The sequence below is a fragment of the Hipposideros armiger genome, unplaced genomic scaffold (assembly GCF_001890085.2).
Source record: "Hipposideros armiger isolate ML-2016 unplaced genomic scaffold, ASM189008v1 scaffold_581, whole genome shotgun sequence".
NCBI lineage: Eukaryota > Metazoa > Chordata > Mammalia > Chiroptera > Hipposideridae > Hipposideros > Hipposideros armiger.
Window position 1 is genome coordinate 751,569 of NW_017731931.1, and position 26,791 is coordinate 778,359.

Below are 26,791 nucleotides of genomic sequence, written 5' to 3' on the forward strand. Positions count from 1 at the left end.
TTACTGGCCCTCATATGTGGGATCCGAACCGGGGCCCTCTGGCATCCCAAGCGAGTTCTTAACCATCGCGCCACTCGGCCGGCCCTGTGTTTTCTTATTGTTGAGTTTTGAGAGTTATTTTCATATACTGGATACAAGTCCTGTGTCAAATATGTAACTTGCAAATACTTTTTTCCAGCCTGTGGTTTGTGTGTTCATTCTCTTGATAGCCTCTTTCACAGAGCAAAAGTTTAAAATTGTAATAACATTCAATCTGTCATTTAAAAAAATAGATCGTGCTTTTGGTGCCATCTCTAAGAACTTTTTGCTGAACCCCAGATCGTAAAGATTTTTCTCCCCAGTTTTCTTCTGGAAGTTTTATATTTTACCTTTAGGGCTATGATACATTTTGAATTAACTTTTGTGTATGGTGTGAGTGTTCATGAGTGTTCTGAGGGGGTTTGCCTTGGACAGGGGCATGGAACTTTTTCTAGGGGTCTGAGGATGAACAGACAGAAAAGAAACCAGGTTTCCATGCCAAACATTCTGAGGGCTGACAGTGATCCTAAAACTCTCACTATTGGACATGGTGTCTGGGGCTAGGACATTTTCTCCAGAAAGCCTTAGGGAAGAGAAGGCTTAGAGTGAGCATGAGAAAAGGGCTCCAGGAAATGTTCATCCAGGAAAGATGCTGTGAGTGTGAGATTTGGTGGGGAGGAAGACCTGGGTTTTCAGAGGGATAACATTTAAAAAAGAATTGCAAAAATAGCGGTGACTATCTTTTATTGAACAGTTAATGTGTTCCTGTATATACCTACTTTCTAATCCTTACAGCCATTTGGCAAGGAGGGAGGTATTCTTAAAATACAGGTGAAGAAACCAAAGTTCAGGGAAGTTATCTATCTGCTCAAGGCCATGCTGCTACTGAGTGCGAGAGCTGGGTTTCAGACCCAGACTGGACACTGAAGCTGGTGCTCTGGATATTCCAAAAAAGCCGTCTCCTGTGACTCAGGGCTCAGGGCACACTGGGTAGAGATGACAAAGGGCAAGGAGGGAGGACGGCTGGAGGCTGGTCAGAAGTAGACGTCCATGAGGCCAAAGGACACTCAGTCAGCTCTTGGACTGGGCTTGAGAGAATCCATGTTCTACGATGCTCTGCCTGTGATGTTTTCTGAAACAGAGTGTATAACTTCTCACTCATGGAGGAAGTGGAAGTCGGGAACTGGATAAAATGACGCTGGTGGCCACTGAGGGAGAATCTCAGTGACGGGGCCCTGATAAAGCCATCTGTGCCTACTGTCCTAGACACTTCCTTCCAAGGCTGAGTTGTCATTTTTAGGTCAGTCCCAGCCTGGGACAATGTCTGGATGACTAGATAACAAACAAACAAAAAAAGTTCCTGCTTGCCAGATGGGCACCTACATCTCCCCATGGCATCCCAGGTAGGGCAAACCAGCAGACAGCATGACCCATCATTGTCTGTCTGTCACCATGAGGGATACCTAGGGGGCCTGGCAGAGGCCAGGAGGTGTCTATCCTGGGAAAGTGAGGCCTAGAGCCTGCAAGAGGTGGCCCTGGCGAAGGACAACCATTCTGGACCATTCTGTTTTCCTGCGTAAAGGTTTTCTTCCCTCTGCCAAATATGGTGACTCTTTGGCCTAGGTCACTGAGCTATTCCTGGAAGGTAGGCTGTGTGCCAGTGTTCCAGGCGGGCACTGATCTCAATCTGTAAATAGATGCAGTGGAGCCACTGCCCTGCACCCTCAGGGAGCGGCAGCCTCCAGTGTGCTTCCAAGCAGGGCTCCCAGAGAGGTGAGGGCCAGAGACACAGGGACCTGGAGTCCACCTATGGCCGACCTCTGGGTGGTCCCAGGTAGGGGTTCCAGCACCCTGCTTTAGCCCCTTTTTATCCCCTCACTGGCAGGGCTCTGCATGCACCTGGTACCTGGCCTTGGGCTCCTGAGCCTGGGGGTGAGGACCCACATAAGCAGTGTTTGCATGAGCCTGGCTAGCCCAGGTCTGACTGGAGGGGCAGGTGACCAGCCCAAGAGGAATTGCAGCCACCTCTAGGACAGTGGGAGAACCTTAGGAGAGCCTTAGACCAGAAAGATAAAAGCTGAGAGAGGATGAGAGTTGAGTTAATAAACTCAGGAAGAGTCTGAGCTGTATGAACACAGGCTTGACCTTCATAATCTAGAATACTGGAAGCAGAGGTGGCAGTGATGTGGTGTGGGCCAATCCCAGCTCCCTGTTACTACCCGGGCAAGTCACTGAGCCTCAGATTCCTCAGCTGTAAAGTTTTAAGGTTGTTGGGAGCAGCAATTGACATATCTGAAGTGTTCGGTATAATGCCTGGCACATGGTAAGTGCTCAATAATGGCAGCAATGATCACCTTCAACACCAGCACCACCATCATCATCATTATCTGGTAATTTGATTAGTGCATTTGGAGTCACAGTACTTAGATTTGAAACCACCTCCGACATTTAGTTATTATGTGACTCTGGTGAAGTTACTTGACCACTATGAGCCTCAGTTTCCTAATCTCTAAAATAGGGATGGTGATGACGACGACAACAACAACAACAACAACAACAACAACAACAACAACACCTTTAAGAAAAGCGTTGGGGGTAGCTAAATGACCTAATATGAGAGCACCTGATCCAGGGTAGGCTCCACATAATTTAATTGGAGTGGGGAGACCCTTGTAAAACTTAAGGTCAGTCTAGGACACTTCCCCCAAAAAAGTACAATTTTACATGGCAGGAATCACCTCATGGACTTATTACCTCAGGAGTTGATGCAGATTAGTAACTGAGTCAGGAGTGTTTCAGACGCAAGTGAAAAAAAATCCCATCCAAATTAGCTTGAGTAAATAAGGATGCCTAAGAGAGCTGAGCTGGGCTTCAGGCATGGTAGGATCCAGGCATTTCAGCAATGGCATCAGTACACTGTCTCTCCTTCTCGAGCACTCTGTTCCATTAGGCACTTCTTTCTCAGGCAGCTTCTCCTCGTGGTGGCAAAGCTAGCTGTGGTCAGTGCCTGGCTTGCATTATTCCACAGCTTGCTTCAGAAAAAAGAGCAACACCCTCTCGCCCTGAGTAAGCACCTCATTCCCTTAAAAGGACTGTTTGGGTCACATGACCACCTTTGGACTACTGACCAGATTAGGTCTGGGTCACGTGCCCAGCACTGTGGCAAGGCCTAAGAGCCCTTTAATTGACAGCCCCATTGGAATCCAATGAGGGAGGACCATTCCCATAAAACAAAGAAGTGTGCAGTTACCAGAAGAAGAGAGAAGGCTCTCTGGGCAGGCAGATGCAATAGCTGTCAATGCGAGTTAAAAATATGCTCCAGGTAAATCCCTGGATGATCTAATGCATCATTTTAATGGGCTGTTAAGGGGAGGGTGAATACTTATAAGATTTCATTCTATGGGTCCCTCGGTGCTCTGGCAAGGAGGGATTCATGGAATGGGCACTCACTGGGCTGTTTTGTCCTATGCACACAGCTGGCCCCCATCTTGCCACAGACCACACCCACACCCTCACCCCTGCCTTCAAGGCAGCCTTGAAGGTCACACTGCCCTCTTGAGCTACAGTGGTCCAGACAGCATGAGGGTCTGAGGGCTGCAAATTCATACCTGCTTAGATGAGTGCTGGGAGGGGATAAAGTGGAGCACAGGTGGCCCTGAAAAAACCCTGCACTTGGACTTTGAAGCTGAGGGGTTGATGCCAGCCTTGCTCCATCCCAGCTGCACGCCCTTGCACACATTGCTGCCTGCTGCCCCGTCTCCTCCTCCAGTAAATGAGGGGCTGGGCTGGCTGGTCTCTGACGTCTCTCCCAGTGCTGACATTCTGCGAATCTATGAATGTTGTTAAATTCATGAATCGGCTTCTTTGCCTGGAACAAGTCAGCTTAAAATACATGCAAATTGCACTAAGTATAGCTGTTCCCTTGCTGAGAAGGCAGCCTGGCATATTTACATAGTTTGAAATTGGCTGCTGCATGCATGAGGAGGGGTAAGAGGGAGCACAGGCTCTGAGGCCAGCTCGGCAGCAGGCACCAGTGCATGTGGGGTTCTAGACCTTTCCCAGCCCGGAGTCCTGAGGCCTGTTGTGAGCAGGGCGGGGGAGGAAGCAGCTCTGCGCTGGAGCCTGGATATGCCAGGATCCAGCTGGGTTCTCGTTCTCTATTATCTTATTTAATCCTCACAGCAGTCCTCGAGAGCAAGTATATAACTGTTCCCATTTAACCAGTGAAAAAACCCAGGACGATAGCCTGCCCAAGATCACACAGCAAGGAAATGCTGAGGTTAGAACCCAGGTCCGGCTGACTCCAATATCCACGTTTTCTGCCACAGAGGCGAATGCCGTTGAGGAGGCTCAGCCGGTGGGTTCCAGGCTCAGCACCTCTTAGCTGGTTCACCCTGACCAAGTCACTTCCCCCTCTGAACTTCATCTCCTCATCTGTGAAAAGGAAGTAATGAGATCTCCCATTAAAGGGTGGCTGTGAGAACTGTAAACTGTATATAAAGCACCAAGTGGCTGGAATGTAACATTTGCCCATTGTTATTATTATCATTACTGTACTTTCTGTCTGGGCCTGGGGCTCTGTTGCTCTCTAGAGTGAAGCTGTGTGATCGAGTCCCTCTCTGGCTGACCCCAAAGACCACAAAGCTTAGGGTGAATGCAGGTACCAGGCCAGGCTTGGGGTCCTGGTTCCAGTCCCAGCTCTGCTACCTGCAGCTTAGTGACCTTGGCAGGTCAGGGAACACACAGGGTCTCTCTCAGTGAGTCTCTGCCCGTTGGTCACAGCTGCCTCCCAGGATGGCTGTGACACACCAGGGTATAACAGTGCTCTGAATAGCTCTGCATCAATCCAGTTCTCCATCCAACCTGCTGCACGACCTTGACAAGTTTCTTTGTCTCTGGGCCCCATTTCCTCATCTGCCAAAGAGGACTAATAACACCCACCTTGTTGTCACCATGAGGCACAGATGAGGTTTAGAATGTGAGAGCACCCCAAGTGGTATGCAGCAGGATCGAAACGGGAGATTGCCATGCTTGGGCCAGGGTCCCACTCCTCCCCGCCTCCCACCAGACGGCAGAGGAGAGGTAGACTAGAGCAGCTTGTTTGCTGAGCACCGGTGGGGAACGCTGGGGTGGGGGTGGGGGGCCCAGAGAGAAGACACGCTGCCATGGGCTAAAATTGGAGCTGCTCTTGAGGTGAAGGGAGGGGCTGAGTCTCGTGAGCTAGTTCTCCAAGGTCGTCGTCCTCAACGGGGTGAATGACTGGTTGAAATCAGCGTCCTACACTGTTCATCCTGAGGAAACCTGGACTCAGGTTTGTACCTGTCTCTGTATAACTGGGAGGAACAGAGGCAAAGGAACGGTCTCAGGGCCCTGCTGTGTGCCAGTGAACCCTCACCCCAACGCTTCACACAGAAGAGGGCTCAGTTTCAGGGAGTTTAAGGAACTTGCCCAGAATCACACAGCTTGTACACAAACTTGAACCCAGGTCTGTCTGACTCCCAAAGGCAGATCCTGTTTTGGCGTCTGTGTTTCCCTGGTCTGAGGAGGGGCCATCAGTCTGAGTTTCTAGATCAGCACTTGGTGTCCCCCCAGCTCCACCCTACAGCTCAGTCAGCTCCCCAGAAGTCAGGTCCACTATTGATGGCCCTTCTTTTTTCCCAGCAGCCCTAGCTATTCAAGTCCCTGCAGGTTCTGCACCCCAAATTCTCTGGCCTAGGACTGGCCTGGACCAGGCTCTTCTCAGACTCCAGGAGGCCAGTGGCAGGGCTGGCTGGGCCTCCTGGATGGGGCCCAGGGTGTGGTGTGTGAGGCTAACTCCCTGTGACAAGCTTAGGAGCTGTGCCCCAGGGGCTGGCCAAGCTGCACCCCAGATGCACTCACTCCTGCTGGCAGAGAAGCTGGTTGGATTGATTCTGTAATTAAATCAGGGCCAAGCCTGGCTGACCGTCTGGGCCCTGACCCTGCTTGGGCTCTGGCCCTTGGCTCCCACCACTGGCCTTCGGCTCCCATGACCGGCCAGGGTTTGCCTCTGAGAAGGCGGAAGGTTTATGGCTGCGTAAGGTGGGACAAGGTGGGATCCCATGAGAGGGGCTATCTTGATTCTGTCTGCGGCTAAGAAAGGCCCCCTCCAGGATGCTCAGGTGCTTACAGTTAAGACTGTGGGGAGGCTATGAGGTAAGACCCCTTAAATGAAAACCTTGGGTAAATGGACTCTTGATCAGCTCATGCAGATTTCTCCATCATAAGAAATGGCAGCTCCGTGATACCAGATGCTGAGGCCAAAAGTGTGGAGTCATCCTAGATGCCTTTGTTTTTCTCACACCACACATCAGGCTACCAGCGAATGCTCTTGGCACCATCTTCATACTTAGGATACATAGGTTGGCTCCACCTATGTGTCCAGATTCCAACTACTTCTCATCAACCCCTCTGCTGCGACCGCCATCCATGCCATCACCCATCGCCCGCGTTATTGCAATAGCCTCCTAAATGGTACCCCACCTCCACTCTTGCCTGTTATCGTCTATTCTAAACACAGCAGCTGGAGTGAGCCCAGTTAAGGCTCTCTTCTGCTGTAAAGCCTCCCACGGTTTCCCACCTTCCCCAGGGTAGTATCCAGGTTCCCTTCGTAGCCTGCAAGGTCCTGTGAGATCGGCAAGCCCCCTTCTCACTCCCCACTCCCACGCTGACTGCCTTCCCCTTTGCCCCTTCTACTTCAACGACAGTGGCCTTAAAGGCACGCCCTCTCCTGCCTTGAGGACTCTGCCTTTGCTGTTCTCTGAGCCTGGAATGCTTGTCCGACATCAATCTGCATGGCCACCTCCCTAGCTTCCTGAAGGCCTCTGCTTAGCTGCTACCTTATCCAGGAAACCCTCTCTGCTCACCCTGCATAAAAGAGCCCCCCTACCATTTCCTCAATCCCCAGGAGAGCCGGAGCTCTGCCTGCTTTGTTCACAGGTGTGTATTCCCAGAGTAGCAAGGAAGGAGGTACAATTCTTTGCATAAAATCAAGTGAGGTGCTGGAATTTGATAGGAGCTTAATTCATGCTGCCTGACATTGTGCAACTCTCCCTTGCCAAACGCTGTGGCTCTTGACATCTTTTGAAGAGCATGGTGCCGTTGGTTTGATTGACAGTCGGCGGACTAGCATTCCAGGTACCATTTTGCTGTGCAGCCTTAAGCAAGCTGCTGTCCCTCTCTGGGCTTCAATCGTATCTATAAAATGAAGCAATTAGTTTTGTTGACCTCTGAGACCCTTTCCAGATTGGACAATCCAGGATTCTAGTGCTCTCAACCTCCCTACCTCTCACTTACTATTGGGAGGCAGTTATGACAACAGACATGAGTTTTGTTTTGTTTTGTTTCCAACTGGTATCCTTGGCTGGTTACCATCCTCTCAGTGCCTTGATTTCTTTCTCTGTGAATTGGACATAATAATGTCTGCATGGCCGGCTGCCACATAAATGTATTGTGAGACTCAATGGATGAGATATTTCTTCAGAGTCTGGGTCACGAATAAGAGGGAGAAATAGCAGCGTGGGTTTTGGAGCCAGATGACCTAGGTTCAAATCCTGACACTGCAGCTGATGTAAGCCTTCCCGTGCCTCAGCTCCTTTGCATGTAAAATGGGAATAGTGTCTACTGCACGGGATAGCCATAAGGATTAAATTAGATGATATATGTAAAGTGCTTAGAACAGGGTTTGGACCAGAGTGTGTGCTACATAAGCATTTTTTAAAATTACTAATTCCTGGGATCATTCATTCATTCTGCAATCATTTCCCAAGAGCCTATGCATGTGCTATTACTGATTCAGAGTTCATGTCCTCTGCCTCTCCAATTTAATTTTTCCCCCACCTTTCTCTCCTGAGAGAAGCGGTCTTACCATGTGAGATTTTTGACATCTTATTTACCTCTGATCCCCAGAGCCAAGCACAGTGCCAGGCTCACACAGCTGCTCTGCAAATGTTCACTGAGTGAATGAATGAGCAGTTCAGAGGCCCCAGCATACAGCAACATTTGTCAAAGATTGATTGATTACCTGTCAGGCTCCCTGAGAGGTGTTTTATAGAAGGTCCTGATCTCCAAACAACACTGCAAGGTGGGCAGGAGCACCCCACTTTATAGATGAGGAAGTTGGGATTCAGCGAGCTCAATGACCTTGACAGAAAACCAGACCTGGGGTTCTGACCAGAGCTGAGGCTCCTTGCTTCATGGGGCATGTCCTTCCCCAGAGCGGAAGGTACTATTTATTGAGCACTTACTGTGTACCAGGCATTGTGCCAGGCAACTTCCAATATGCTTTTCATCCTCATGGCTGCCCTGTCAAGTGCATTTATCCCCGACCCACACCCCTGATTTATAAATGAGGAGACTGAGTCAGGCTGCCAGAGGGAGGTGGAAAAATAGTGGTGCCCCACCGTGGACCCTGAAAAAGCAAATTGAAAAAGGATGCTGGGGAGGGGTGCAGAACCCCTCAGGCTCCTTCTCTTTCTCTCTCAGGAGCTGAGGCCCAAGGGAGGGAGAGCTTTTTCAGGAACTTTTAATATAGCAATTGCTCAGTCACACCTTACAGCCTCGTGAATCCCATTGACAAAAATACCCCAGGAGGGTGATCCAAGTCCATTGCACCTCGTAATCCGTAGACTTCCTGACTCTCCCAAGGTGCCTCATTCCTCTATTTTCCTGGAGGCTCCCAGAGATCAGAGGGTTTGGAGGACAGAGCTGGAGTCCTTGCTGAATTTTGCTGCAGTGTCATTGTAAGACTCCAGCTGGAGTTGGCCACCAGGGCAGCTGTGGGGTCATATCAAGGCCACTAGATGGCTTTGATGGTTTCCAGCTGTCTGGATCTGAGTCCTAGATGTGCCTCTCATTAGCTGTGTGAGTTTCGGCAATTACTATGCCTCTCTGAGCCTTACTTTCCTCATCTGAAAATTGAGATAGTGACAATGATCTCAGAGATGTTGCAAGGATTGAACGACATAAGACAGGCAAACTGCCCAGCACAATGCCTGCACATGGGTGGTGTTCCTCACATTGTAGTTGAATTTGAATCATTGATTCAGTCAGCATATTTACTGAATATCCACTTTGCATGAGGAACCCTTATTTTTCTTGATTTGAGAGGTTTCAAGGGTCAAGGCCAGAGATTAGGCTAAGAACCATGGAATCAGGTCCTAGGACTTTGTGAGGATTTTTCTAACTGCGCGTGTGTACGCATGTGTGTGCGCACATATGTGTGTACATGTGTCTATCTTACTCCAAGTGGTTCTGTATGTACTTCACCCTTTAAGGGAGGAGGAGGAGAGCCCCTTCCTGCAGCCACAGCCACCATCTGAAGGTTCGGTGGGAAGGGCACCGGGGCAGGTGGACATGGGACAGTGCTGCTGGGAGGTCCGGCTCCAGCTGGAGCAAGGACGCTGGGCATGCCAAGGCCTGATGGATGGGCCCTGTTACCTGCTACCTTGGATGCTAAAATGATTAGAGGCTGAAATGGGAGACAGGGGTTGGTGACTTTCCCCATCCCACAGATCTCTGATGCCACTTCCCAGGGCTCAGTATGACTGGGGAGAGAGAGAAGACTGAGGCCATTCCTATCCTAGTTCACCCAGGCTAAGTGGGCTGTTTTGATTGTATCAAGGCTCCTTAAGGCAGACAAGGTTTTCTTGTTTGTCTTCTTGTAGGACCCACCTACGTGCCCTCAAGCACATGAGGGGAAGAGATGGTGGTGGTGGAAGGACTAACATCTATGATGGTCATACTTGTTAAGAGTATGGGTTTTGGGCTGGCCGAGTGGCGCGATGGTTAAGAACTGGCTTGGGAGGTCAGAGGGCCCTGGTTCGGATCCCACATATGAGGGCCAGTGACACTGCCCTCTACAGCTAAGATGCTGAACAACAGCTCGACCTGGAGCTGGGCTGCTGGGCGTAGGCTGCAGCCCCTGTGGCAGTGGGTTGCCATGGGCTACCGTGTGTAGCCAGCAGCCAGTGTGAGTGGCCAGCAGCCGCCGTGAGCGGCTGTCCAGAAGCTGGCGACTGATCTGCCTTGCCTGGGAAGAGCGCAATGATGGTGCCAACTTGGGCCAATGAAGCAACGTCCTCCACAACTAGACTGAAGAACAAAATGACAGCAACTTGTCTGTTCCCCTTCCCCCAATTCCCCAGCACTGTTCCCATCCCCCCAATTCCCCAATTAAAAAAAAAAAGAGTATGGGTTTTGGCCTCACAAAGGCTCTGCCAGTTATTAGCTGTGTGACCTTGGGCTAGTTACACAACCTCTCCGAGTTTTGGTTTTCTAATCTGCAAAATATATAACAGATAATAACACCCTTGTCATAGGATTGTTGTGATAACTAAATGACAATAATGCATGTTAAGCACTTAGGGAAGCATCTGGCACAAAGTAAGCCCTTGACACACACAGGGTAATATGCATATGTATAGTATATAAACATAATATACTATATATAATAAAATATAATTTATATTATATATACAATATATAATATAATTTATATCATAAATCACTATATTAAATATATGTTAAAATATAAATACAGTGTATACATAAATTTTTTAAAGTCTTCATGATAACCCTGTAAGGAAGGCATTTTAATCTCAAGTCAAGATAGAAAAACAGAAGTTTAGAAACGTTACCTCCCTTAAGGTCACATAGATCACACTTTACTACACAGTAGAGCCAGGAATGGAACCCAACCCTGACGCCAAGGCCCAGCATTTCCTTAGGCACCGAGATCTCCCAGAAATTGGGAGCCTGAGGGAATCTGTTGATCTCTAGTCCCCTGGGATATGAGAAGGGTTTGGCCCTGGGGCCGGTGTGGGGTTGGGCAGACTTGGGAGGGCAACTTCTCTGGGACCTACAGGAGCATGTGCTGGGGATGGGAAATTAGATGTATGACACCTTGACATGTGGCTCAGGGCACTCAGACCACCTGTACCTGAAGGTCTGAACCTCAGAATATGGAGATCAGAGAGCTCTTGTAGTTGCAGAGAGAGATCCAGGGGTCAGGGGGTCCTAACACCGGCCATATCTCTGCTGTCCCAAAGACACAGTTATCGTGGCCACCACTGACTACGTGATGTAGGTGTTTATTCATTCAGTGGGTGTTTATTGTGCCTTGGCACTATGTCAGATGCTGAGGAGCCAGAGATGAACAAGACAAAGATGCCTGGCTTAGGCTGGGAGAGACAAAGCAGCACAAGTCACCATAACAGAACAGCTGTGGTTTTACTTCTCACAGGGCCATTGGTGGCTCCACAGACAATCAGTGAAAAGAGTGTAAACCTTACAGGAAGCCACACAGATGGGAGACTTTCCTCTTAACTTCCCTGCAAGCCATTAAGCATGGTGCCCTGGCTCGTGTTCAGGGTGGAAAGGGTACCAGGCCAAAGAGCCCTGATCTTTCCTTGATAAGTCAATGATTTGCAGGTGGGTTGTTTACTGACCTGAGTGAAGGGCGGGTCTGAGGGGATGGCCTAAGGGAACAAAAGGGAGAGGATAATCAGAGCTGACAGTCACATGCAAAAATGCCCCAGTCCAATGGAATTGTAATAGATAAGTATCATCTCGGGGGTGGGAGGGCAGTAAATGGGGGAGGGAGGTTGTTTCTTTTGAGGGGTGAAAAGGATAACGATTGCATTGTTCTGTACACCTGAAACAAATTAAAAAAAAAAAGTCCCAGTCCTAGAGTCAAGGAGAGGCAGACTTGCCTCATTAGCATATCATTTAAATAGCATTAATTTCCCATCAAAATCTGTGGTCTTTTCCCTACTGCTGTGCTAACGCAGCCTGGGGACACTTCTGGTCTAGATCCCAAGGCCTGAGGCCCAGGCCCAGGTGCTGCCCAGGGGACAGACAGGTTCACGGGAAAGAGTGTCCTGAAAGCAGGGTCAGGCCTAGCTCCGTGTCAGCCACTAACTCACTGCGGGTGACTTTTTGTCTTCTCCTGGGACACCCACAAGGGCAGAGCATCCTAAGCACCCAGTGCAGAATTATTTTTTGAGTAGGTAATATTTTCTTGAACAAATGACAGTGACTCTAGGACAATCACTCTTCCTTACTGGACATGGGAGAGAAGGTGAGGAACCTAAATGCGACCAATAGTTTTAACTTCTGGGGCCATGGACAACTGTGGACACTCGCCATGGAAAAATGACCATATTGCAACATGTCATGTATAATGTCAGGAGTTTTCTAGACCCTCTGAGGTCAAATTTTTGTACCAGATTGGGAACCCTGGGACCAGAAGAGCTTGAAAATCCTTTAATGTTTACATCTCAGATTTCTGAGTATCCTGGCCCACTTGGATCTTTCGGGCATAGGAACCCGAGATAGAGAATATAGTCACTCCTTGTATTGGGATCCCACTATGTGCCAGGCATTCATTTAATCTTCACAAGATAGAGCAGGCACTGTGATGCCTTTTATAGAGATGAGGCACCTGAGGCCCAAAGAGAAGAGGTAGTATGCCCAGGGTCACAGAGCTGGTGACGGATGGAGCTGGGATTCTCTGGGGTCAATTTTCTTTTTTTAAAAGATTTTTATTGGGGAATTGGGGGGATGGGAACAGCGCTGGGGAATTGGGGGAAGGGGAACAGACAAGTTGCTGTCCTTTTGTTCTTCAGTCTAGTTGTGGAGGACGTTGCTTCACTGGTCCAAGTGGGCACTATCATTGCGCTCTTCCCGGGCGAGGCAGATCAGTCACTGGCTTCTGGATGGCCACTCACGGCGTCTGCTTGCCGCTCACGCTGGCTGCTGGCTGCTTGCTGCTTGCTGCTGGCTACACACGGTAGCCCATGGCAACCCACTGCAGCAGGGGCTGCAGACTTCACCGTCACTGGCGACCCACGGCAGCCCAGCCCCAGGTCGAGCTGCCGTTCACCATCTTAGCTGCAGAGGGCCGTGTCACTGGCCCCACATGTGGGATCCGAACTGGGGCCCTCTGGCTTCCCAAGCCAGCTCTTAACCATCCGTGCCACTCGGCCGGTCCCAATTTTCTTTCTCAGTTGTTCCCATCCAGCTTTGCTCCTCCCACCACACTGGCCCCAGGGCAAGGTGGGCTCTCCCTCTCACGCCCCCTACCCCCCACCAAGCACCTCTCTCCTCACTGGGAGGAACTGGTGAAGCAAAGCCCAGGGTCTGGCCTTTGTGGTGGAGAGCACGCAGGGCAGGTGCCCCAGGCCAGGCAGAGAGGGGTCTAGTGTGCTCGAATGACAAGGGTGGTCGACACTTGAACTAACTGAGCTCCCCACCACCACAAAGTGGAGAGAAACATGGAGGCTTGATATCGTAGCTTCCACACCTCCTGCTCCCTTTCCTGTCTTTCCCTCTTGATGTATTTACCTAACAAAACCTAGACAGTCAGGGACAGACAAAACTCCCCAGCTGCCATCGCTCAGCTCCAGAGGCATGAGAAAGCAGCGGGAGGGTCCTGGCCTTGGGAACCTAATTGTTTCCTATCGCTTTGGGGCAAGGAGCCTCACCCCATTAGCCGGCTCCTCTGCTCTGTTCTGCAGAAGGCTAGAGAGCTCTTGGGTGCTTCACGGTTTCCACTTCATGCTGGAGGAAAGCCCACTGTGCAAGGTGCTTGCAGCAGCAGTTGTCCCAAATGGTTCTCCTCTCTATCGCCCTCTCCCTTGTCACCTCAGTACCTGCTGCCCAGAACAGATCCTTCTGAAGGTGAGATGGGGGAGGGGAGGGCGGGACGACCAGCTGTCAATTTCCCAGGGGCAGAGACTGTGAAGGGGTAGAACTGGAGATCATTAATGAGAGGCTTGCAGGGGAGGGGGTGGGGGTTGGGGGAGGATGTGCTTGCTGTTGTCTGAGGACAAGGACTTTTCTGTTGTCATACCCCACCATGGCCATTTTTGAGCCATCTGCATGCTGGGGAATCCAGCTATGGACTAGGTTAGCCCTCAGAGGAAATCAGACAGAAATACTTCGGGGTGTGTGTGTGTGTGTGTGTGTGTGTGTGTGTGTGTGTGAATCTTCTCCAAGGAGGTGCCACTGCATCGCTGTGTGGCTGGAGAACCAGGTCCCTCTGCCTGGAGAGGCAAAGGGAGGTGGGCTCCTCACTTGACAGTTGACAGTGTGGTTGATCCAGACCCCTGGGCACCAGCAGGAATGGGCAAAAGTCAGGGTGGGCTTGAGAACAGGGCCTGCAAATGTGGGTGCAGCTGGAGTTCAATGACTCCCAGGGATGTGACTGCCTTTGGTCTTCACCTCGGGTCTCCCTGCCTCCCACACAAGACACAAGAAACACTGATACAATGAGGGAGGGGTCTCAACACCACCCACCCTCCCTCCCGCCCACATCCTCTGCTTCCTGTGCCCTGGGCTCAGGGAGAGCAGGTGAGCGCATGGCAGGGATGGTCCCTGATGCACCCAGCAAAGCCCTCTCCAGTCTTTCCCTTGGGCTCTGGCTGGGCCTCTCTGCCGCAGAGACTGGAGTGATGGCGAGGCAGTCACGCACGCACGGTGATGGGACGGTACTCCAGTCAGGAGAGAAAGAAGGTGGAGATGCTCAGTGTCTGTCAAAAATTTTATTTACTTTTTTTTTCATTTCACACAGAATGATGTTAAAATAAATCCTCAGTAATATATATTTATACACTTATGTACTTGTGTTGATATTTACAAAAGACTGTGGAGCTCTATGAAGCCTATGTACACCCACGATCAGGTGGACAGGCAATGTTCATTGAGGCACGTATGTACACATATATGTATAACCTATGTACAAATATCAGACCCTACTGACACGGGAACTCTCAGCTGCAGAAGTCCTGGGCAGGGCAGTGTTGGTGGGGCTGAAAGCTGCCAGAATATGTCAGCAAGAATGATAATATCTATACACCCTGTGCAATGCAGTTACAGCTGGTGTCTAAATTTTCATGAAGCAAACAAATAGTTAAATGACTCCCAACTCCCATGAGTCTTCCCACAAGTCATGCTCCGCCTTCCGCTCTCATTGGTCCCCAGCCTCTTATCACCATGGAGACCCCGGTTCCCTTTCCACATCATCCTTACGAAGCTTTATCATCAGCTTTGGAGTTCCTTCTCCTATTGATCCCAGGGAGGTTTATTTATCTGCCTGTCCTCTTTGAGTTTTCAGCAATTATTAGAGACAGAACATGGGAGGGCAGCTGAAGAGTCATACACGAGCGGCAAGGGAGCCAGTGCAAACCCTAATTAGAGTCTGTGCTGCATGAGCCTACATGAGCGGCCATTTCCACATTATACATATATATATATATATATATATATATATACACACACACACACATATATATGTATATATATTATACATATATATATAGATATATATATGTAATCTATAAAATCTCCAGAGACAGCCTATATAAGCACGTAAGTACACAGGTCTAGAAAAGGAAACAGCATCCTGCACTCATGAGCCTTACAGTTAGGTCCCTGGTGGAAATGAGAGAGTCCTCCTTAGTTTCTGGCACCAACTGTTCCAAGATTGCCCTTGGTGGAGAAAAGGGGTGCAGGCATGCAGAACCCCAGGCTGAAGCCAATTTGGCTGGGGCATTGTTTGCTCAGCAGGCTGGAGCTCGATCATGGGGCTTTCCAGCTTCCTGGGGCCCTTCAAATGAAGGAATCATCCAAGCACGACAACAAAAGGAAACTGGGTCGCTGGATCCCACGTGAAGGCAGAACTGGGGCAAGCACAGAGCATTTCAGACCCTCCCGAGCGGATGCTCACCCTCGCCAAAGCCAGCTAGGCTGCTCTTCCTGCTTTTGTCTCCCCTTCTTAGATTGTCCCAGCCCTACCTGGCAGGCCACTGTCCTTGCCCTGCACTTCACAAACTAAAAAGGCAGTCATGTCACCAGTTGACATGGCAATTGTTTGGTAGCAAAGTGAGCCCCTAAATATTCTCTCCCTCCCAGCTCTTCTCCTTGCTTTGTCTAGCAGCCCAGAGTGTTTATGTGCACAGACAAATAAGGCAGTCAGTGTCTAGGGAACTGTTTTCCAGAAGAAGCAGGGCTTAGAGGCCTCTCCTGAGGACCGAGACGAGAAACAGGACTGGGTCCTCTGGGCAGCTACCAAAGGTTCTAGCGCACAGCCACGTCTACACTGCCCCCCCCCCCATTATCTGGATGTTGCAGCAGCTGTCCACACTGTTATGTAATCACACCTGCCCTCTGCATCTATCCGTGGAATGATGCAGGACTTCTCAGCTGCAAACTCATCTGGAACACATCTGACTATTTTAGGAGTGCAGAGGAGCACAGAAAGTCACATCTGTTTCTATGCCGAGGTTCATATAGTGTAAGACATGGCGATCCGGACTGGCTGCTCCAGCTGCCCCAGTTTACCAGCGGGTCATGCTCAGGGGCTCAGTCTGAGAGATGGGCTTCTCCTATCTGACCACTACCAACCTGGCTAGATTGGAGGGCTGCTGGGAGTGCTGGGAGATGGCAGACCACCCTGCACTACCTCCACTGCCCCAGATACCAGTGAGGCATCCCTCCCACCCTGTCCAGGTACACGGTGAACCTCAGAAGGTGAGGTTGAAACTATCTCCCATGGGCCTAAGACACTGCCAGGTAAAATGGAGAAGGAGAGTGTGGTTCTGCTCAGACCCAGCTGTTTCTCCAAAGACAACTGAATGATAGCTGCTCTACTGCCCACATCCACAACCTAGATTTGGTCAGAATCAACAACAAGCTGGGTTTGTTAATTTCATCGGTTGCCACACATCTTACCTTCCATGGCGCAGACACAGTCATTAGAAAACAAACGTTACTTTCAGATCTCACAAAATTCAAGCCTAGGGCAGCCCCCCCCCCAAAAAAAAATGACCAAGAGAAAGCTAAACAGATCAGTCCTTTGCCAGGTCTTCCAGCTTTCCACTCCTCCAGAGATACAAAGTTTGGAATAACTTTTCTGGTCCTCAGTGATGAGGTGACAGCCAACCAGTGCAGACAGAATTAAGGAATTAAGCACCTGGCCCTTAGATCACACTTCCCTTTTATCCCTGAGTCAGGCAGCCACCTGGGAGGGAAGGGAAAGATCCTGGAGCCTGATCTTTTGTTATGAAAGAACCATATTCTAGAGAGGTCCCTACATAGAAGAAAAAGAGCTGAACTGGAGAGGTAAGAACGCAACGGAAGGTCATTTTAAAAATGCAAATAAATCCCATTTATTTCTTGGATTGCCAAATTTATTCCGCATTGGTGAGGCTAAGGGGATCAGTTCCTGTATAATTGTCTAATTTTTGAAATAGCGGTATACATATATACATATACTATACATCTATATACACAGATATATGTATATATGAAAAACCTCTGCTAACTCAGGACCAATGAACCAAAACCCCGATGAACGAGAATTGTTTTCTTACTATACTTTCAGTAGAAAGAAGCAAACGACAGCAAGGACATTATCTGAGGAGCCAGATGTGCCCGGACGGCCAGCTTCCTGGAGTCTGGCAGCCAGCATACATTCAGCCCACCTCTTTGGTCTTCTCCGTTTACACTTCTGGACAGTGAACCCTGAGGCTCAGAATGGCGACCCTGAGCAATGCAAGGTCTCCTGTCGTCTGCAAACACTTGACTTAGTAAGGCAGATACTAAACTACTTAGGAAATGTCTTTTTTTTTTTTTCAATAACAAAGGTTGAACCAAAACATGTTTCCCCATTCCCACTCACATCACCAGAACTATAAAGCAAGCAGGGCGTCCCCGTCCCTGAGGGTCTCCCCATCAGTTAACCGAGGCTCTGCTATGCACACGTATATAGAGCAAGGTAGATTGAAAAGGAGTGGAATGGGATCCTGGGGTTGCCAGCCTCCCTGATTGTCCAGTCTGAATATTTAACGTCACAGATTTTTTTTTCAGGAAAGGGGGCTCTTCTGAAACCCCTGGTTATGTGTGCATATATTTGTGCAACTGCACACTGTGGTGGGTGGTGGGGTCTTTCTGTCACTAATTTCATGTCCTAACCACCCAAATTGCTATCCCTGTAGACCTCTACCCACAATAACTTGTTTCCCTCCATAGTTCTCATGGAGTCCCTTTGGTTAAGCAAGTCAGCCTATGTTGAAGGACAGACAGAGGGCAATTCTCCCTATCTGCCCAGGCTACCGATCCCAGGTGCAACACTCCAGGCTGCTTTCCCCCAGCATCCATTTCCCTGGGGAGGAAAGGAAACAAATAGATCAAGTAATGGCTTTTAGTGCATGGAAATGATCTACTGTAATGGCTCAGGATGCTTTGTTCTTCTCTATTGGTAAGCGCTTTCCTGCAGGCTTCCATTACACCCTGCCTGACTGACTGCAAGTCAACGGGATGGGCGGCGTGAGGTCACTCAAACTCAAAGGTTTCAGTGCCTAGAGGTTGTGAGAATGCTGTGGAAGAGCAGACAGAAAGAGGAGGCGGGCGGGAGGGAGGGACAGAGGTGCACTTAGAAACAGAGAGAGACACACATGGGAAGGAGACAGAGTGACAAAGAAAGCCTCCTCCTGGAACTTTCTTGTGCATACATTGTGCCTCTGCATATGTTTACATTCCAGAAGGAGGACCAGAGCCTCAGGGCAGGAGTCACATGAACACGGGGGCAAAGAGGGACTACAGAGTCAGTGAACTAACAATGCCCAGCAGCCAAGGGCATTATCTGATACTCCAGGTACTATCACTTTTCAGTCCTGAGAACAAGATTTTGAAATAGCTATTGCTAAAGAAAACAGTCACTATTTATTTTATTGCACTTTTCCTCTTTAAAAATGTGGAAACACAAACTATGAGAGATGGAGCTGAGCTTTGGTGGGAAGGAAAGCAAAAAAAAAAAAAAAAAAAAAGGGAAAAGTGAATTAGGTTAGTTTGAGGGAGAGGCCCATCCCAGCTTGTAGGAGATCTACTACCTCCCCCTGTCCCCGCTTCCTGCTTTGATGGGGGAACCGAGCAGGTCTCAACAAGGGCCAAGTCTAAGGATTGAGATGATGGTCCCAATAGCCATTGAGACCGTCCTGCATCCAGCACCCTGCCAGTTGGCTCAGATGTCTAATGATGTTAATAAGGTTAAGGTCATGGGTTCAGACCTGGCAATGGACACTTTGCCAAGGCCGGGGGACTCTGCTCCCTGAACATTACAGCCTATGTGGACCAGCCCTTTCCGACTAGGCAGCCATCACCCAGTGAAGGCTCATGGCAATGGGCCCCAGGAGAGCTGGAACTGGGGCAGGGCTCCCAATCCCCACTCCTGGGTTAACAATTCAAAGCACTGTGCTCCTCCTGTCTGCCAAGGCGAGATTGGTGTCACCCTCACATGCAATTCGCAAACTGTCCTATAGTTTCCTTCGGGGAAAGTCAGACTCCGCCTCTCTTCTCTACTACTGTGGGCAGCACTGAAACCCCAGCCCGAGAATCTTCAGAGGGCACTGCCCTTTCTCAACATGGGTTGGCACTGATATTTTATGGCTGATCATGAGGAAGTCAGTTGGCCACAGACCTCACTACAATGGAGTGAGAGATCCAGAAAAAGCAGATAAGACAAGAAAGTCCTACAAGCTCTCCCCACATGGGGCAGCCACACGGGCACCCAGGCTAGGGGTTCAGGCCAACAAAGCTTTTAGGGGAGCTCTTTCCACATGAGGCCAATGGGGTCTGGAGGCACACTCTCTTGGGACCTCTTTTTAAAGGTTCACCTCCTGATGACATGTCTACTCCATCCTCAGATGCCCAGTTGAGAGGGACAGAGGGAAGCAGAGGAAGGAGGACAGTGTGTCAAACACCCCAGAAGCCTTCAGGAAACACTGAGCCTTAATTATGTCCTTAATTAAATTTAGGCCCCTGAAAAGTTCACTCAGAAGTTTGACCAGCTCAGTTACCCTCTCTTCCTGACCACCTCCCCATCCTTCCTGGACCTTTCTCTTTAGCTTCCTGCAGACTCCAACCTCCTTGAAAGGTTGAACGCATGGAGGCACCTGCTGAAATGAAAGAGAAAATCACTATCTTGACTTGGAAAATCTTGAAAGGCCAGCACGTTGCACTAAATGTGCAAATTTGGACCCATCTTTCCATTCCCTGTTGCCTCCTCCATGGAGGTCAGGAGCTGTGACCGGCATTAGGAGGGAAGCATGGGACCCACCTGGGATGGCCGCAGGAGTAGAGACTGCGATGCCTGATCTGACACCTGACTTCAACCTCCAACTTCAATTTGAGGGGAAGCCTTTGCCAAAACGTACCCTGTTCTCAGCTAGTCCTACTAGTGGGAAGAACCAGCTCCGCAGATAATCCAAAACAGTGGGTAATCTTACAAAGCATTTAAATCAGGCCTTACCATATAGGATACGAATCAGGCCCTTTAAAAATTATTTGCTTGTGTAGCATTAGGTTTATGTCCTCAGTCATGTTTTGCTTAAACTGAATTGGTGTGCGTTTCGTCAAGGCGCAACAATTGGATGGGAGGCAGGGCACCCAGATGGATGGATCCCCGGAGAGGGGGAGGAGCATGCCTGGGATTGAACACCCATAGAGGGGACTCAGGAGTTGAGCATGGTGGGCCCACGAGCAAATGAGATGCCACAAGCACATAAAGGCAGCTCATTTTAAGAGATAAATCTATGTGTGGTCTCTGCTTTCAGACCCAGTCCTGACACAGCCACTGGGGATGATGGGACAATAAGGTCTGTGGACTGAGAGGACGTTGGGGGCATCTTCACTTTGGTTCTGAGCCTTGCAGTGTCTTGAGTCATCACTGTTTTTAACAGAGTGGTTCTGACTACAGAGATCTCAGGGGTTGGGAGCAGGAGAGCCTGGGCTATTGGGTTCTGAGTGGAACTGGCTTTGAAGGAAAGGGCATGGCAAGGTGTATGTTAATAACCTGCCAGTTGTTCCAGGTCCTTCCACATTCTGCACCCAGGTTTCTCGTGGGAAGAAGGTTAATAGGCAGAAACCCCTGTGAGGTTTCCAGTCTTAATCAGGGATCTGCTTGACCACGGTAGCCCATCCTTCTGCTTTAAACATTGGGGGTTACTTCTGTGAAATCTGGGTGAGAGGGAGAGAAGAGGCTAGAGGAGAAGACTTCAAGAAGGACATGGAGGAGTGTAGATGCAGGCTAGCAAAATGTGATTAACTCTGATCTTTTGTTTATGCCTATTAATTTAGAGCCCTGGGGGCAGAGCAATGGATCTGAGTAAGCGCACATTTCGTATGAATTGTGTGTGTATGTTCTTGGGTGTGTGTGCTACATTTTGTGTGCTTTGTAAGAGTAAGTGTATTGTGTGTATAAACTGGGTCGTTTGTACTTTGTGTGCAGGAACAATAGGAATATATATTTTTATATATATTTATATATTTTGTATGCAGACTCCTTGTGTTCATGTAGTTTTTGTGTATTTTGCATGAGTCACAGGTTGTATCTACACACATGATGTATGTAGGTCTTTTGTGTGTGTCCTGTATTGGTGAGCACATTCTACGTTTGTGCTGGATGTGCATATTTTGATATGCACATGTATCTTCTGTGTGTGCCCTTTTTGTTAATCTGGTCTTTATGTATTTTGCATGTGTGTTGCATGTTTTGTCTTTGTGTATGGCAACAGTGTACCTATCTCTTTTGTGGTGGGTGTACATGCATGTGTGCCTATGCATGTGAACATTTTATAGTCCCAGGTCAAGGACACAGGGGTAAAAGATATACCCCCTGACCGAGGCCTTAGGTATGGGTGGTTTTACCATCTCTTTTCCTAAGGTCTAGGTCCCTCCTGCCCCATGTCATGGAAACTCAGCACCACCTCCCAAGAAGGAGAGGATGAGGAGCAAAGGCTTTGCACTGGGCCTGGGATGCCCTGCAGACACCTGGGGATGTGGGTGACCAGGAACTAACGAGCACCCTGGGCCTAGCACCCTTAGCTGGTGCCCCACCCCCAAGGTAGCTGTAGGTACTAAATAGCAAACAGTGAGGTTAGGGCTGGAGCCACCATTGGCAGCCCCCCAGCCAACTCACTGTGTTTGGAAAATTTCAGCTATTATGTTGAAAGGTAAAGAAGCCCAGGCTGTGAGGCAAAGCCTCCCCACCTCACCCCACTCCAGAGCCAGCCTGACCTGTACCTGTAGGCTGTGCAGTGCTCATTTACGCTCACCTGTTCTGGGGCTGGGGACCGATTCGCTACCCATCCTTTGGTTTATTGAAGCAGCTCTGGTGGCTAGCTTAATGGGGAGAGAGTTTGAGCTTGTCGATTAAAATCATGCTTGTGGGCCATCTAGGGATTCCACCCTTTGGTCCTGGACTTTAGAAGTTTCCACATAGAAGAGGCTCCCTTTAAGCCCAGACCTGTGGAATCAGGTCCTCAAAAGCCCTCTTCCTTGGTGTCCTTGGTTTCAAAGAAGGCGATGTGCTCTGGCCCTTTAGGGAAAGGTTCACAAAAATAACTGATGCAGAGCTAAATGACAGTAAAAACCAAACAGGTGGGGAAAGATGAAAATGGAGATGGTTAACATGAGGGACTGTAGAGAGAAGGCCTGGGATGGGGCTCACCCAGGACAGCTGGAGCTGTGAGGGCCATAGGGCCCTGGGCACTCGGTTAGACAAGCTTCAGCCATGGGAAACTGAAGCCGCAGCACATGGAGGGCAGAAAGAGAATTCTAACATCTAAGAATCCATGGAGACTGGAGTGTCTGAGGCAAGGGCAGCAAACCCAGGCCCAGTGAGGTTCCAATGAGATCAATGAACTCATTAGGCCGCTTAGATAACCAACCCCACCAAGCAGTAGATTTGCCTGAACCTGAACTCCAGAGAAATGAATATATATGTGAGTGTGTGTGCATATAAACATACACACACATGCATGTATATGTGTACATATACATACACTAGTGCACATAGTCAAACACATGCATAAATTGCCCTGTGTCAAAAATATTGCATAAGCTTATACAAGGTTCAAATGCAATGTTTTTCCCCCGATAGCTAGCTAGGTAGAGGAACTTGTGAAGGAAATACCCGATATATATTTATGTACACTGGATCCACAGGTCCGCCTTCCTCAGGGCCAGGTGCCCTGGTCAGCTGTACAGTCATGCCCATGGCTCAGTAAATTCCTAAGATACAGTCATTGTGAGGTGTTTAGACGCTACCTTCCCTGCTTACTCTCCTGGCTTTGCAGAGGTCTGCGCCCCCAACTGGAAGAACGCGGATGGGGTGGGCTGGAGGGCCAGAAGTTTTGGGTCCCCATTCCAAATAGTCTATTTTTTTTCCCTCCTGATTGAGGGCTTCTGTCTTCAGGTGGGGGGAAAAAACCCTTAGTTCAATGTCATTCCTAGGATATTAATACTCTAAATATGAATACTGTGTAGGCTACTAAGAAAATAGGTTATTTCCTGTTTTATATATTGAGATTCATGCAACAAACACCCATGCAGCTCTATTGCATCACTGGAAGATTTCACTGCAGTGTCCGTGGAGCTGGGCCACAGCACTAGGAAAGCAGATGTCTGCAAACTCCAGTGTGACGAAGAAGTCAGACGCGTTTTTGTGACCCCGAAGCCTGCAAAATGGTGAAATCTGAAGCTGAGAGGTCCCTTGGTTTGTTAGCTTCTCCCCATAGGCCTCAGGGAGCAAATGTGAAACTTGACAACTCACATTCGGTCATACTAACTGTCCCTCCCCCGGGCTTCCCTCACATCGACACTGCAGAGAAAAAACCAAATGCAGCATTTTTCCGTTATGAAACACAAACCTCCCAAGCAGCTACTTGGCAACTACAATTCGAATGCAAACCCCAGCCTGTGACACAGAAAGGAGTTCCAACACACAGGATGGTGTGTACTTTTCAGTGCAAAAATGGGAATGAGCTTTTCGAATAATTACCAGCACTTCCAAGCTAAGCCTCCATAGTTTTCCTCCGTGAAGGGGAAGGTGGACTCAGATGGGTGGGTGGTGGAGTGCTGTGTGCATTTAAGTAGGAAGGAAAGGTGGCACTGATATGGTAGGTTACGTATGTGCTACGAGGTGGCCTCAAAATCCTGGCTCCATAGGTGACTCCCATCTTTGGAAACCCCTAAGCCGGTGATGAAGATTCGCATGAAAGCCATGGATAGGTATTCTGTGTTCTAAATAAAAAAATCGAAAGATCGAAAGTCACTTGCACAACTATTGCTTTCCATGCAGAACCAGATACACACTGTAGAACACAATGACTACAATGCAGGCTATTATGCAATGTCTGCATTAGTTCCGGTGAGCTGTATGTTAATAAGTTTCAATCAGACATCGGTTAACATTTTGGTAATATTCACATAGTTTGTATTAGCCAAAGTACAGTTGGCTGTTTTCAAGTTCTCCTCTCTAAAGTCCTCGTTACTGTTGTTCACCCCCTCCTGGATCTCCATGTAATCAGACTTACTAATGGTAGAGGCACTTCTACTTTTCTTTAGGTCAGGGGAGGATGGGATCTTTGGACAGCTCGTCACTTGCAAGTACTGGGCCTGCTCCTCTCCCTCTGTCTCCCGGTGGTAGAAGTAGTTGAAATTGGACACTATGACAGGGACCGGTAAGGCAATGGTTAACACACCTGCAATTGCACATAGGGAACCCACGATCTTTCCCCCAATGGTAGTCGGAACCATGTCTCCATAGCCTACAGTTGTCATGGAGACGACTGCCCACCAGAAGGCATCCGGGATGCTGGGGAACTGGGAATCTCGCTCATCAGCCTCAGCAAAATAGACAGCACTAGAGAAAAGGATGACCCCAATGAAGAGGAAGAATATCAGGAGGCCCAATTCCCTCATGCTGGCCTTCAGGGTCTGACCTAGGATCTGGAGACCTTTGGAGTGTCTGGACAACTTGAAAATCCTAAAGACTCTTACCAACCGGATGACACGGAGGATGGCCAGCGACATGGCCTGCTGGCCCTGCTGGGCATCCTCTGGCTTCTCGGCCAGCTCCGTCCCCAGGGTGATGAAGTAGGGGATGATGGCCACGATGTCAATGATGTTCATGATGTTGGTGAAGAAGCCGGCTTTGCTGGGACAGGCAAAGAACCTCACCAGAAATTCGAAGGAGAACCAGATGATACAGAGGGTCTCTACGATGAAGAAAGGATCAGTGAAGGAAGTCGACTGCTGGTACCCGATGGTGCTGTTGGAATAGGTATGGAAGGTCATTCCACCGCCATGCATGTCTTCATTCTCATCCCGGAATATGGGCAACGTTTCCAGGCAGAAGCTGACGATGGAGATCAAGATCACCATGACAGACACGATAGCTATAATCCTGGCAGGCCCTGAGCTCTCTGGGTATTCAAAGAGCAGCCACACCTGTCTCTGAAACTCATTTTCGGGCAGAGGCCGCTCTTCCTCTTTGATGTAGCCTTCGTCTTCCCGAAACATCTCCATCGCTTCTTCTCCCAGCTCATAAAACCGAATTTCTTCAGAGAATATATCTAAGGGCACATTCACAGGTCGCCTCAGCCGGCCCCCGGACTGATAGTAGTACAAAATGGCATCAAAGCTAGGGCGGTTCCGATCAAAAAAGTACTCATTTCGAAGGGGGTCAAAGTACCTCATCCGCTTCTTTGGGTCTCCCAAGAGGGTCTCTGGAAACTGGGCTAAGGTCTTTAGCTGTGTCTCAAACCGCAGCCCCGAGATGTTGATCACCACCCTCTCACAGCACTCATGGTCAGCCTCTGGGTCATAGGTGTCCTGCGGGTGCCCAGGGAGGGCAGCAGCCTCATCTGCTGGGTCTCCGGTAGCCACTGTCATAATTGGGACTGGGAGAGGTGCCTCACGCTATGCCTTCCAGCTGCCTGGCAGCAGGGAGCTCAGGGTGCTGCAGATGGCTCCAGGAAGCACAGGAGCATGGGCCTGGGCTCCTGCGGGAGAGCCCCGAGGGCTCTCTGAGAGCCGCAGAGATAGCCTCGCTTGGCTGAAAGACAAGGCAGTTAAGGACATGAGACCATTCCGTGTTGGCCACCCGGCCTGAGTTGCCAGTTTGAGTCTCCCATCTCTCAGCCAAGCATTCAGAAACATGACCACTACAACCACCACCAAAAAGCACAATTTACTTTCACCTCGTAAGCTGGCTGGGGATCACAGGGAAGGTGGTGGCAATCTCTCAAGAAAGCTCTAGAATGCCCTGCACTCGAGGAAGGTGGCAGTCCAGGCCCCCTCGGCACTGCATGGGGTTCAGGGAGCATAGCCCCATACTGGAAGCTGGAAGGGAGCCCTCCCCCAGGTACCAAAATAATATCTTGCAGATACCTGCACCCTGGGAGATACTGGCAGTGGTGAATCTGGGACCTGGGTCTCCCTCACTGCCCCCACCCAAATGATTCCACACGTGGCTGTTATTAAATGACAGACTAATTTACCTGGCAAGGCAGGGATCTGAACCTCTCTTCCTTGCAGAGCCGATCAAATGCTGACGGACTTTAGATACAGAAACAGGCAGCCTGACTCCCCATCATGTCTTCACACTTGAGCTGGAAATAATGGTGAGTCATTCTGGGCAGGAGGGCAGGTTGCAGGTCCTGGAGGTGAGCTCCAGGGCTGAGCTAGGCTGGAGAGGCGGTGGGGTGCCTGGTCAGGGGCTCGCAGGACACGAGGACAGCAGAGCTTGGGTCTGGAGCCTTTGGAAGGAAGGAGATGAGATGCAAAGGTCAGCAAAAGCTGGAGTCCTCCTGGCTGTCCTCAGGAGGTGTGACGTTGCCTGGAAAAAACAGCGGCCAGGTGGAACCAGGGCTTTCGGGCAGCTGGTGCCAAGATTTAGGAGGGCTCTGGCAGC

At 49.5% G+C, this 26,791-nt stretch overlaps 1 protein-coding gene across 4 annotated transcripts in view; it reads right to left on the bottom strand.

Annotated features, from left to right (window-relative positions):
- Positions 1 to 26,791, bottom strand: part of KCNA2 (potassium voltage-gated channel subfamily A member 2) — a 32,209-nt gene that overhangs the window by 2,770 nt on the left and 2,648 nt on the right. For 3 of the 4 annotated variants that reach the window (XM_019624177.1, XM_019624176.1, XM_019624179.1), the window contains exons 2-3: positions 26,379 to 26,636; positions 24,026 to 25,933 (exon numbers count right to left, since the gene is read on the bottom strand). In XM_019624177.1, the coding sequence (XP_019479722.1) occupies positions 24,271 to 25,770 (1,500 nt within the window). In that variant the 5' untranslated portion in view covers positions 25,771 to 25,933; positions 26,379 to 26,636 and the 3' untranslated portion in view covers positions 24,026 to 24,270. Of the gene's footprint in view, positions 1 to 11,483; positions 11,514 to 24,025; positions 25,934 to 26,378; positions 26,637 to 26,791 lie in introns of those variants that run through there. The other variant, XM_019624180.1, reaches the window with a different exon arrangement.